At 33.2% G+C, this 13,288-nt stretch overlaps 1 protein-coding gene across 1 annotated transcript in view; it reads left to right on the forward strand.

Moving 5' to 3' along the window:
* MCPH1 (microcephalin 1) overlaps positions 1 to 13,288 on the forward strand; it is a 122,643-nt gene that overhangs the window by 9,000 nt on the left and 100,355 nt on the right. The window contains exons 4-8 of the mRNA XM_084202602.1: positions 3 to 88; positions 375 to 515; positions 1,492 to 1,587; positions 3,747 to 4,748; positions 10,075 to 10,187. Coding sequence (XP_084058728.1) covers positions 3 to 88; positions 375 to 515; positions 1,492 to 1,587; positions 3,747 to 4,748; positions 10,075 to 10,187 — 1,438 coding nt within the window. The remainder of the gene's footprint in view (positions 1 to 2; positions 89 to 374; positions 516 to 1,491; positions 1,588 to 3,746; positions 4,749 to 10,074; positions 10,188 to 13,288) is intronic.

Genomic DNA, 13,288 nt, shown 5'->3' on the forward strand with positions numbered 1-13,288 from the left:
AAAACGCCAGAAAATAATAGAAAGCTTCAAAGAAGACTGAACCAAATGGCTAAAGAGTTAGCTCTACAAAAGACAGCAGTTAATGCTGGTAAGAATATTTTTTAGTAAGATCCAAAGTTTTTTTAAAGCACTTGATGGGATTTTGGTGTTTGTTGGTTGGGGTTTTTGTGAGCTTTTTGCATCTTGCCATGAGAAATTAAGTTGATGTCATTTTTACAGAGTTCTTTGCAGTTCTGTTGCATTAAGGCATCTGTAATGATCTTGATCTAAGAAAACTTTTTTCTGCCAAGTTTTTTTTTTTTAAAGAAAGAAACTTCATCTCAGGCTGTTACAGCATTCAAATATTAATATATAAATACAATTTCTTTGTGCAGATACAGATGTACCAGTTTTATTATTTGAAGACAATGGTTCACTTATATACAGTCCTGTTAATAAGGTAAAAGATCAATGCAATGAAATGGAAAGAAGACTAAAGAATATGAAGGAAAAAAGAGAGAATCTTTCTCCTACTGGTAAGAACTTGAATTTTACTTAGTTATGAACACGCACAAATGGCTGCTGGTTTTATTGCTGACTTTTTCGCGCACCTGCGCTCTCACCTTTAGAATTTTTTCAGATCTTGATTGCATGTCTGGAACACAGTGGTTGCAAAATAATTTTTTGATCACTAGGCTGCTCAAGAGGACTAATGTTTAAGCTGGACATTCTAGCCATGTAAATTGATATTATCACCTCTTGCTTAAACTTTACAGTGAAACTCTAAATCTGATTTGCTGTTAAATTTTAATGTGGATGCTGTGCAGCATCCATAGCAAGTAATGTTGTTACTCCCACATCAACAGTTTAAAAAGGACTCCAAAACTGATGAGATATCTGTCCACATACTGAAGAACAGGACTTGAAAAATAAGTAAATTTGAATAAACTGATTAAATAAATTTAGTCAATTTTTAAATGGATATTCTAATGAATTAAATCTAGATTGTAGTTTTTAGATTTTTTTAGTGTTTGCATTGCCTTACTGAGAAAATATTAAGGTCTAGGTCATTAGGTTTTGCTAATTAGTATAAAAAATGTTGAATGTGGAACATCTTTTGGTGGGGCAGCATCTTTAATATTTGAAGTTTTAAGATGTGCATGTCAGCTAGAACTGTCAACTTCTAATTTCAAAAACAGTTGTGAAAGTAAAGAAACAGAAATACATGGATGAAAAATTAAATCTCAGTTTATTTCAGTGAGGCTTGTATTTATTTTCTCTTCAAATTTTAAGGTAAACCTTCAAACATTATGAGCTTTTCTGCTATATCAGGATGTGATTGCCAGTTACAAGATTTCACAGATTCTTTAGTGAAATGCCTCAACAGGCCTTAGAAAAATCAGTAATAATTTCTAAATAGCTTTACATTATTCTTTAGTTTCAGAAAAATGTGCTGCTGAGTTACCTAGAAAAAATGCTTACAAATATCTAATAACTTTTCTGTATTCCTAGGTTCACAAATGACTCAAACACTTCCAAGTAGTTCACCAAGAGACTGCCCACTTTCTACTTGTATCTTAACTAATTCAGAAGATGAGCTGCTACCTGGTAACTAACACAGCTTAATATATTACAGAAATTAAAAATAATAATGGCCTTTATATCTTACTTTGGAAAATACGGTATGTTGAAATAAGAACTGTATCTATTTTCTTGATCTTTTATATTTAAAGCTGAGTTATCTTAGTTTTTCCATACTAAAGAAAGTATGTTGAACTATGAAGTCAAGAAAAATGGAGCTTGAGGAATACCACTAGGTAAATGCTCTTCTTTACAGCTGTATTGCTTGCCTCACTTCCTCCTCTCTACTCATACTATTCTCATTAATAATTTTCTGTCCTACATGGTATCAATCTTCTCTGCTCTTAACATTGATCATGTATAGAACACAGAGTGCACACCAAAGAGTGTGATGTGGGAAGCTTAAAGGAGATCTAAATGAGGGTAAGACCTCAAAGAACTGAAAGGTCTTCCAAATTTTCAGTTGAAAAACATGAATTTGAAAGTTAGCCTAATGTGTTTTTCAGATAAGGTGGTCAAGTTTGAAGAAATAACACGAGTAAAAATAAATCAGCTTTTTAAATGTTTTATGGTTTAAAATGGATTAAAATAATTTGTTTGCAAGGTAAGAACTTCATAAAATTATTCTCATAAATTAGGGTTTTGTTCCTGTGTTTTGGTGCATTAGCAGGGCATAAGAGAGGAGATTGTGAAGTCTGTTGAGCTACATCAGCAAACATCTTAATAGTATTGATTATGTATGCAATAGGTTTGTGCTTCAGACGTGTCATCTGTCAGTCACAGGGGCAAAGAGCTCATGTCAGGTGCTGGCCTTGATCTCAGTAGAAAAGTGAGGAGAAGGGAGCCTTTAGAATTTGTAATAAGGGCCACTAGAGAAGTTTGCCTGCTCTCCATTTGCCCTCAACAGTAAGCTAAACCACATGCTATTTGGAGGTGTTATATTTCATTGACATCATACAGGAGTTCTGTCATGTTGGCTTACCTAAGAACACAGTGGGTATCTTGCAGCCTGCGACAGCTTGTTATGTCTTCATGCAATATTAGTGAGAAGTGATAGTTGAACACTGGGAGTAGCATAGCTCTGCCAGCATGCTCTTTTACTTTGGTAGATTAGTTGTGTGCTGATGAGGTAGAACATTGTGATTTGAGAGCTTTGCCTTCCATATGTCCCTTCAGCTTTGCAGCTGCATAATGTAATTTTACATTAAGAGCAGACCACCAATTCCCATGACAGCATTCAGTGTAGCTTCCATCTCCAGTGCTCCGTGACAGTGTCCCCTATGTTTGTGCCTGAGAGATACATGAGATTGGTTAATAATGGTTTAGAAAGTTCAAGAAGCCAGTTAATTTGAGGATTGAAGCTGACTTCGTCAGTTGTCAGTATGAGAGAGTGATCATACCATATGAAATTTATCTTTATATGTTTTATTTCTCTTAATATAGTTAGCTACACTATATGTTTAAAAATATTATCTATATCTAGTAAACAAATAACATCAAGAACTTACAGAAGGAGTATTCTGTGATGGCTGCACTCAACAGCTACTTAAGCAAAAGCTTCATGTAGAACAATAGGATTTTAAAAAATGTATGTGGATTAATCATACATTAGCTTGTTTTGGAAGACTTTATTGTGAAGAGTTATGAATAGATTCTGTGTAACACCTAACACAAATTAATTTCATAAGAATAGCTACAAGAAATAAGTCTTTATCCATATTCTTATTGTTTTTAATACATGGTTTTGATGTGTGTGACATGATAGTATGGTGTTGTATTTAAATCTATCTTAACTGCAGAATCTTCAAGATGGTACTAATGCTGTGGTAGCAAAAATCATTACTGAGTTTCCACTGTTACTAAAGCTAATTTTATCAGCATATAATCTTGCTTTCTCTACAAAACAGTTGCTCTGTTGCTTTATTTCAAGGAAGCAGAATGGGACTTGTGGGTGCTTATGACCAGGTTAGGAGATACAATAGCTAGAACTGTAGGTTCTTTTCAGCATGCTTTGTTTCTAATCCATTTTCTGTTCAGTTTTTGTTGACTTGCCATATAATATCTAGAGAAGTGGCTAAGTCTTTTTTTTTCCAGTTCAAAAATTCCATATATATTTCACTAAGAAATTGATAGTCTTTCTGTTTTGTTCAATGCATTTATATTGCCGCTTTTTTTTTGTTTTGCAGAAGAACAAATGGAAGACTGCTTGAACTCAAGTTGTGATTATCTTTGGAAAACTAAGATGTTAAAGAGACAGAGAACAGAGGTAGCAGAGCATGCCTGTGATACTTGGACTGATATTCATGTGTCCATGAGCACATCAGTGAATTCTTCATCACATGGCCATGAGGAGAAGAGATTAACACCAAAACGAGGTGCTGGAAGTTTAACAATGAAGCAGATTATACAGCCCACTTTGGATGACAGATTGTCTTCAGAAAAAAACCATTTAAAGTTTTCAAAGGAAAATCAGAAGAACAAGAGCAAAACTACTTCAATTGCAAATGAAAGTTCACTTCTTGAGGGCTTTGGTCATATTACTCCTTCCAAAAAAATAGTTCAGTTAAATACTGTTCCTGCTGTGATTGACAGTCTCACTAATTTGCCTATGAATAGTGAAGACTTAAATACATATTCACTGGATAAAAACTTCCCTGTTGACAGAAATTATTCTGTTCTCGAAGACAAGAAGAGGAAGAAACTACAAACATTACCAGGTTTGAAGCTGGCTACCTCTGAACTGGGTGCATCAGGCTCTATGGGGTTCTTGCAAGCAATTACTACATGTAGCAAGTCTTACTGCACTGAAGAGGCTTCTTACGAAGACTTCTTTTCATCATCTAATTCAAAAGAAAATGAAGTACAGATACAAGTACCAAAGGAATCACAGGATCCTCCTGAAGTTTGTTGCAAAGAGTCTTTTACAAGTACGGACCTACATAATGTGAGTTTCTGTGAGCCACATAACACTACTAAGATAAGTAGGAAGATGTCTATTTCAGTAAATGATTTTCCAGTAAAGCAAAAAATCAAACCAGCTGAACATCCAGGAAGCGTACCATTAAATATATCAGGTGGTGAAAAAGATGACACTGGAGAAGTTCTAGATGCTGATAATGTGAACAGGCTGCCACCGCAAGCTCATGAAAAATCCTACAACACTGTAAATGACTGTGCTCACACTGCTGGTAAGTTACTACATAGAGCTGGAAAATCAAAAGATATCATACTGCATTAGGTATACTAATGCAACTAAATTGCAAAATGAACTGCCATTCCAAAAGGAAAAATACTTCAGAAACACACCAAAAGAAGAAAATACTGTGGTGCTGACTAAATTACTGAGTCAAATAAATGAATGCATAGAATCCAAAAGAACATATATTTGTTTTCCCGTACCTTACAAACACAAAGTCATAGGAGATAAGGAAACTACTCACTGTACACAACAAAAGTAATGTTGAATCTTGTTTCTCTTAGTCTCCTAACTTTCTGTTGCTATTCAAAATCTCTTTAAGAAACCATAGTGTCATCATAGGTTTCTTTGTTCAAACTATCTTTATTTCACAAGTGAAAATTGTTACCAAAATTGCAGTTAGGATCATAAAATCTTTGGTGGAAAAAAATATTTGAGTTAGCAATGTGTAACTTTTGCGGGAAAATAAGACCTGCAAGAGTTTCAATGTAAGCATATTTTTCAACCATTACTTTTTTTATATGGAACTGATCTTAATTTTTAATTCTAATTTTAAGAGCATTTTTTATATTTAAGCATTTTCAATTTGGTTTAGCATTAAGTATTTTTATGTAAATGTTACTAAAATACTGAATCTCAGGAACTTTTCTGAAAGATGCTCCTAACTTGCATTGGAATAATTTTCAGATTTTGATATTTTGAGCTTTGTCAAGCTTTTAACTATAATTGTGTATTTTAGTAATTTATCTTCCCTAGAAAATTCTGTAGTAGTGCATCAATTAATTATATAAAACTAATTACTAACTTAAAGGGCTCAACATGAAATCCAGTGGGAATGTTAACCATGACTGTGCTTATACATGTGAGTAATAAGCTGCTGAACTGTGAGTTGCCATTTTGAGTTCATTACACCTGTATTTTAATATCTGGAATGCATAATTTCTTACACAGTTTAAGAAACAGTGGATGCAGGTGTATGTTATACAGGTACAAATGTACACCCATAAAGGACAACTTTCTGCTCCAAGTGATAGATGAGCCATGAAGTAGAGGTTCTATGTTGGATCTTGTTCTCCCCAAGAAGGAGGTGCTGGTGAGGAATGTGAAGCTCAAGGACAGCCTTGGCTGCAGTGACCATGAAATGCTGGAGTTCAAGATCTTGGGGCAGCAAGGAGGGCATACAGCAAGCTTACTACTGTCGTGCTGGACCTAATGAAATGGATTTCCCTCATTTCACCAAAGTATCTTATTTCCAAGATTTACACAATGTGTAGGCAAGTAGGACCTCAAGTTTGACAGCTTGAGTGAGCTCGCTTAAAAATGGAAGGAGTCAATAATGTAAGAGAAGTTGTGTTTTCCCTATTAATGCAAGTTTTGTGGTAGAAAATGAAAATCTTGTATTACACTTACTCCTGTGATTCTCTATGATGTAATAATTGATTTTTATTAATTAAGGGTCAAGCATTTCCTTTTTTAATTAAATGTAAGTTGTTTCTTATCCCTATTAGTAAATAAATTTTAAATTGGGTTTTTTTTTTAATGTATACTGTACATTATTTGAAAGCTGGTAAATCCAGTATATTTTTAAAAACTAATGAATTGTCTTCATAATGAATTGTCTTCATCCATCATATATATGGTTATGAGTTATCAAATAGCCATATAAAATGTTATATCTGTTTTAAATATCAAACATTTTTCTTGCCCATTTTTTTGTTGTGATTTTATGTCAGTGGCACTTTTACCCAGTATCTTCAATTACAGGATGATTTGATAAGTTTTCTTTCCAGAGACTACTTAGAACATTTCATTTTAAAGTACAATATGCAGGCTAATCTGAAACCAAATTTTCAAGGCTTAATGCTTATGTGATAGCAAGCTTTGGTTTCCTTTGTAGGGCACATCAAGGCTGCCCAGTTGCTCTGCTGAAATAAATACTGCTACTTATGTTCATCTTACTCATCTGCAGGTCATGTGATTCTTCATCTGAAAGCTACAACAATAAATAATAATGCACAAGGAATGCAAGAGTACACTCTCTTTAAGCTTTTATCATGCTAAAATCATTTAGAAATTTGAACTCAGACCTAGCATTACTTCCAGTCTTAAAAATAAACTTAAGGCTTATCTGAGGGAATTTTATATATTTATGCTAATGTGGAAGGCAAATATTATCTTAATTGGCAAAAAGGCTTAAACTAAGACCCATTGTACTGTAGTTAATGTTGTTCTGTGTTAAGTTGGAAAATCTAGAATGTCGTTCTGTTATTTGGTGCAAGAAATCATTGTGTTTAATTTAGATTTTGACCTGAGGTTCTAGGTATTATGCATCTTAATGCTGCTAAAATACTGTTTGTGTCTTTAAAAGCACACATGTGAGAACTTCCTTAGGTTTGATGTGCCTTTTGGTTTTTTCCAGCTTTGGAAGCCGATAGGCTCACTAAAAATATTTTATAATGTCCTCTATTGAGATTCTGTTATGTCCTATTAAAAAACAAATGAAGCATGAAGAAGAAAGCTGTTTCTTCCTTGAGTCTTTATTTTATTTATCATCACAAAAAGTTGAATTATGACTAATTATTAAAACAAAAGAGGACAAGTATTTCTGAGTAGAGGAACAGGTTGAGAATTATTTTGATGTAGCCAAATTTTCCACAGCCTGATGGCACTTGTCCTAGAGCACATAACAAACTACATACAATTTTTATATACCATTAACAGGCTCTCTCTGAGGACCTGGGGGGGCACATACGTTTTCAGAAAACTTGAAGAAATTATGTTCTGTATAATAAAAATTTGTTTGCCCATGCTTCAGTAATATCTATAATATAATAACACAAGGTATTAAATATTCTCTGCATGTGTATCTGAAGGATTAGTAATAATGACAAATTTGGACTTAATTCCTTCATGTTGGGGTAAATGCCTCTATGGATAAGTACAAAATAATAGATGCAACATACCTTAATTGACACTTCATAATTTTTAAAATAGAGAACTTAAATTTTTATATTTTTAAATAGAGACTATTTTTAAATCTTCTCTATAACATTTTAAAATATTCTCAATATTTTTAAAGTAGAGAACTGTACTATAGAAAAAGGTTTTATTAGATAGACATGGTTTATTTGATTGAGCAGAACTAGCTCATTTTGCCTAATCACTGCTTTTCAATTCAATGGAAATATCAAATGGAATTCTGAAGATAATATTCTTGTTCTAAACTTCTCCTAGGTGTTAAAATTATCATGAATGAGTAGAAGCTTAAATTGCAGAGCAAAATCACTCTAATTTATGGTAATGCTTCAGAGGGCTCAGTTGTTCATTTTGGTGCCAATCTTTGAGCAGTGTTTTGGAGGAGAATTTAGGGGATCTAACGGACCACAGTGGCAGGAGTTACCTGCAAATTTGAACTTAGTTTAAGGAGAACTAACACTGGATGCAATTGTTTCAAAAACTGCTGTCAGCTTTAAAGTCCTCTAGGAAAAGGTACTAAAGATAAAAACTCATAATTTGCACCTGCATTAACAAGAAGTAATCAGGAAAAACCAAAAAAAGAGTGAAGCTTGAGACCTATAGGATGGAAAAGCTAAAAAGTGCTTGAGAAGTGCTGCTAGACAGGAATGGAATAGCAAAGAATAGGCCTTATTAATGTAGTGCCTAAGATCCATGAGCTGATAATCAGAGATAAGGGACATTATCTTTTCTTCCTGCTTTCCTGTAAATATGAAGAACCCACAGGCATGAACCCGAACTGGAAAGAACTCCAAGAGTACATGTTTTAAGACTTTAAGCCCAAGTGGAACAAGTACTGTGGAGCATGAGCATTCAGGCCAAGAGTAGTAAAAAGAATATTACACCACTTTTCACTGTTAGCCCCCAACCCAAGCTTCCCCTCAAAAAAACCTAAAATAACCTAATCAAAATAAACAGACACTGCTTTGAGTATAGCAGTGGAGTACATGATGTCCTTACATCCTATGCAGTCATGTAATCAGTTTGATTTTTTTTTGAAGATTTGAAATACACGTTGAAAAGTTCTGGTTTTTATGGAAAAAGAGGTATTTTTTTTCTTTATTGTGTGGCAAGACATTTTCTCCTCTTCTACTTGCCATCAGTCTCGCTCAGACTTAAAACGGTTGGTCTCAGTACAATACTAAATAAAATTAGCGTAGCTATTCGTTATCTCTTTATTACGTGACATTATATGCCTAAATACTGAATTTAAATCAACAGTTGCACCTGAAAACCAGGTTTACATTTATTACACAAAAATTACTGCAATAAATTTTGAATAGTTTAAAGATTATAATTTTAAAGAGAGTAATTATAATGGATTGTAATTTGATGTTCTGTCACCTCAAGGATTAAGAGTTTAAGTAGCTGTCAGAGGAAAAACAAATGATTCTTAGTTTTATATGCATACTAAATAGTATTTTCAGTATTTTCCAAAACTAATCAAAGAAACTTAGTTGGCAGGAGCTAAATTTAGGCCGCTTTAATCACTAATTAAACTTTCTTTAACTGATTTCATCCATTTCTTTGAAATGAAAAATTAGCAAATGCTCTAAATTAGACTTTATTGAATGATATTTGGGAAAAGTGCTCTCCCTAAATTTAGAGTAATTAAAGCTTAATTGTTCAAAAGATAGATCAAATTTTTTCATCTTAGGCAGGCAAGCTAATTTCTCAAATGATTCAGAAGTTTATTATTTAGTTCTTAGGAAAGTCATCCTGACAGGGTTGAAGAATTCATAAAATACATAATGAAAAATACTGGGTTTTGACAGAACGCATTCTTATGGATGGTTCCTTTTCATATATAATAGGTCTGATATGACTTTATGTGCACAGAATCCTTGCCTGCAAACAGTTTGCTGGATTTGTGTGCAAAATGTTGAAAACAAGTTTCAGACCTTCATGTCATTTTAGATAAAAAAGCATTGTGTCAGTAAGAAAAATAAAATCTAGCCACTGAAGCTTCACACCCAAATATCACTATGCAGAGAAATTACACATTTTATAATAAATAGCAATTTAGCAGAATCTCTACTTGTAGTTAATATATAGTTTTCAAAATATAGGAAATGGGGAGTTTTACAACTGACTTATTTATAAGAACAGATACTCCAAGATGAAATCAGATGCTGGAGTGTCATTCCTTTTCCCTAACTGAAATCCAGTGAATAAAGAACTGGTACAAATTATTAAGAAGTATCTTAAGGGTGCATAGTCCTGTGCTATGATAAAATTATAAGTTGCAGTCTCATTTCATAAGATTGCATTTTTAATTTTAAGTTTCTTAATCTGGTTTCTAGGTGGTGAAGATGAAGTTTCAGAGTGTCACGTTACTGATGCCTCTTGCAAAATTTTTAACAAGCAAAAGAATAAGCGCACTGGGGGCTTAAGAAAAGCTGGAAGACTCCAAAAGGTCAGTTTAACTGATGTCTGCTTTGTTAGGCTCTTTCATGGAGAGTCTTTCATTGAGTGTCTTTGTATGTACAAAAATTAAAATAAATTCTCTTTGCAGTATCAATTTTAAAACTTTCCTGAATCTCACTTATCTTGAAATAGTATGCTAATGGTCTTGGTCTATAATTGTAAAACTGAGATCTCTGATAACTTGTAGTGGCTGAATTCATGCCAAGCTGACATCATAAATTAATTGGTAAGCCAGTTCAAACTGAAAAAAGCTGAAAAGCCACTAAAGTTACCTGAAAAGATGCCTGTCCCTTTTGGAGGAGTTGCTACATGCAGCAGGTTTTTAAAATTTGTTTTATACCGGGTCATTGCCAGTGGATGTTTCTGCAGAATGAAGATTTATGCAAGATTTTCTTTTAGGTTCTGGTAAAAGTTAATTTCTTAATTTAGTATTTGAGCTCAGTTTGGCTATAAAAAAGGAAGAAAGGATTGAGTCAGTACTGAATTTTTTTTTTTAGTGTTTTTCCTTCATAAAATCTTTTAAGTAAATATAAAACTGATCAGGAAAATAAATATTAGTTCTTTTAATCAATAAGTAGCAAGTCACATTTGAAATGAGTGCTGAGTTCTTTTGAGAATGGAAACTCCTAAAGCACTAAAGGATGTCTGCTGTTGTTAACTAAACAAAATGTTAGTTGTTTTATTGGTAGATACTGGTGGAATTTCAAAGAGACTGATACAGATTTTGAAACTTTTATATGCAAAGGTTTTGTGCAGGTGCAATTACTAAGTTGTTGAACATTTTTAACATCCTGAAGATTGGATATTAATTTCCATGGACCAGTGATCTCTGGATTTAAAAGATTATTTGACTTTTCTGCACCTTACTCCTTTTTACTTTTTTAATATTTCTTCCCTTTATTTTCCTAAATATATTATGCGTAAAATTAATAACTAGAATGTATAAATCACTCTAGATGCATGTCCTGTAGAAGCATTAAGGATAGTGTACTCTTTAGGCTAAAATATCTCTCCAGATCTTTTATTTCCTGCCACAGAAAACTGACTAAACCTGCTATATGTAAATCCACAAACCAGACTCAATAGCTCTTCCTAAGGCTATTTGCTGAAAGTGGGCCTGGACATTTGTCAGGTTTGTTGGTACTGATTCCTTCTCTACTGAAATTACTCAACAAGAGCATTATACATCAGTGCTAATTCTGACTCATTTTTCTTAAGATCCCAACATAACAATTACGTACTGAAGAGAAACAAAAAACGATATGAAATTCTTTTTTATTGTTCCCCTTTTTCAGATCTGACCTTTCAGTCAGAGGTATCTTTAAATGGTTCTACACGGTGTCTGCTTGCAAAGCATGCTCTGTGAGGTGTTTAACAGTAGCATAGCTGTGAGTGCTAGAGAAAATTCCTACTCAGTGTTTTGAGATGGCTTCTTTTATCCACCCGTTGCAGCTTAGTGATAATACCATTTCACTCAAATATCAATAAAATAGCACTACATAGTTTCATTCATGTCATGAAAGCTTTTTAAAACTTATTTTAAATTTTTTCATTGTCACCTTGACTATGCAGGTTCATATGGAGACAATTTTGGGGAAGGACAGGGATTTGACTGAAAAGGAAAAAAAAACCAAAAAAGTGATGCTATGTGATTAACCAGGTGCTATGTCTGGCAATGAGACTGTTGCACTGAAAAGTTTAAATTTTAAGAGAATATTTTTCTAAACAAAATCAGACTATGTAAATTTTTGTAAATAATTATATTGCAAAGCCTCTCTCATATGAATCAAAATATGTTCTTGGAGCTTTATAAAAGCAACCAAACATTATACACCATTTTTATTTAATACTATTTTCTAGTGGCCATGGCTTAAACATTGCAACTTTTTGTTGAGTTTTGGCAATGTAAAAGTTAAGTTAGTTTCCTTTGCCTAAAGAAAAAAGTAGAAAAGAAATGGTGCAAATATTTTTTAAGTAATATTTTATTGCAGTATCATAAAGAATTTCCTAACACTTATTTAAATCTTAAAAGAAATTCTATGCTAAAAATACAACTCTACAAACATTCCCACCAATGTGGCTATGTGACTCCTCAGACAGACCATATTGCTGGAATCTGTTATAAGTGTGATCTGTTAAATTCATTACTTTGCTTCCCAAAATAAGAGACAGCTATGTAAATTGCAGCTATCTATTTTTTTTATAGAAAAAGGGTTTGAAATCTAATGCCTCTTTAAAAAAATTTTAGATGCTTGCTGAATGTAGTTCCCAGATAATTAGTGTACTTTAGTTACAACTTGTTTGGTGTGGTGTATGCTACAATGAACACTACCATTCTAACTCATTCAGTACACTGAATGCATGGCAGTAGGCCTTTGGAGTTCACTATGTAATGGTAAATATTAAAAAAGCCAAGGAAAAATATCTTTTAGGAAACAAAAATATTTAGGTCTAAGTGTTAACATTATTTACTTTTATGGCTCTTTCAATTTTTAATTTGTAGTTTCTTTAATAGAAATCAAGCTATTGGTTCTGTGTTCTCTGCTGTGCTATTGTGGTATGGTTTTGTTTTCTTCAAAACCTCATGTGGGTTGAGTTTCTTGTATTTTGTTTTAGCTGAAGTCAAAACTAAGAATCACTTTGTTCAGATCTAGTATATCACAATATTAGATTAAAGTACTAATAGTTTCTCTATCTATACTCTTTATATAGGCATGCTTATTGCACTGTAACATGGGAGATGTCTAATCAAATATATTTAAAATTGTACGTTCAACAAACAAAAGCCATGAAGACAGAACAGTTTATAATAGCAGCTGCATGCACGTTTGGGGAAGATTTTCAGGAACCTTTAATGGCTTCAGAAAAAAGATTTTTTGATTTAAAAACACATTACCACCACCCCAAAACCAGGACTTTTGGTGTAGGCAGTGCCTACAGAAAAATTTATAAAATTCACTCTTAGTTTTGAGACAGAGTTGGTAAGGATAAACACTGTCAATTAATGCTTGTGAATGTCAGCAGGTGGCTTCCCTGGTCTAGAAATCTAAGTTGATGATAGTGGATTGCAGGGATAAAATAAACCCCTTA

Source organism: Fringilla coelebs (assembly GCF_963513975.1).
Source record: "Fringilla coelebs genome assembly, chromosome: 3".
Taxonomy (NCBI): domain Eukaryota; kingdom Metazoa; phylum Chordata; class Aves; order Passeriformes; family Fringillidae; genus Fringilla; species Fringilla coelebs.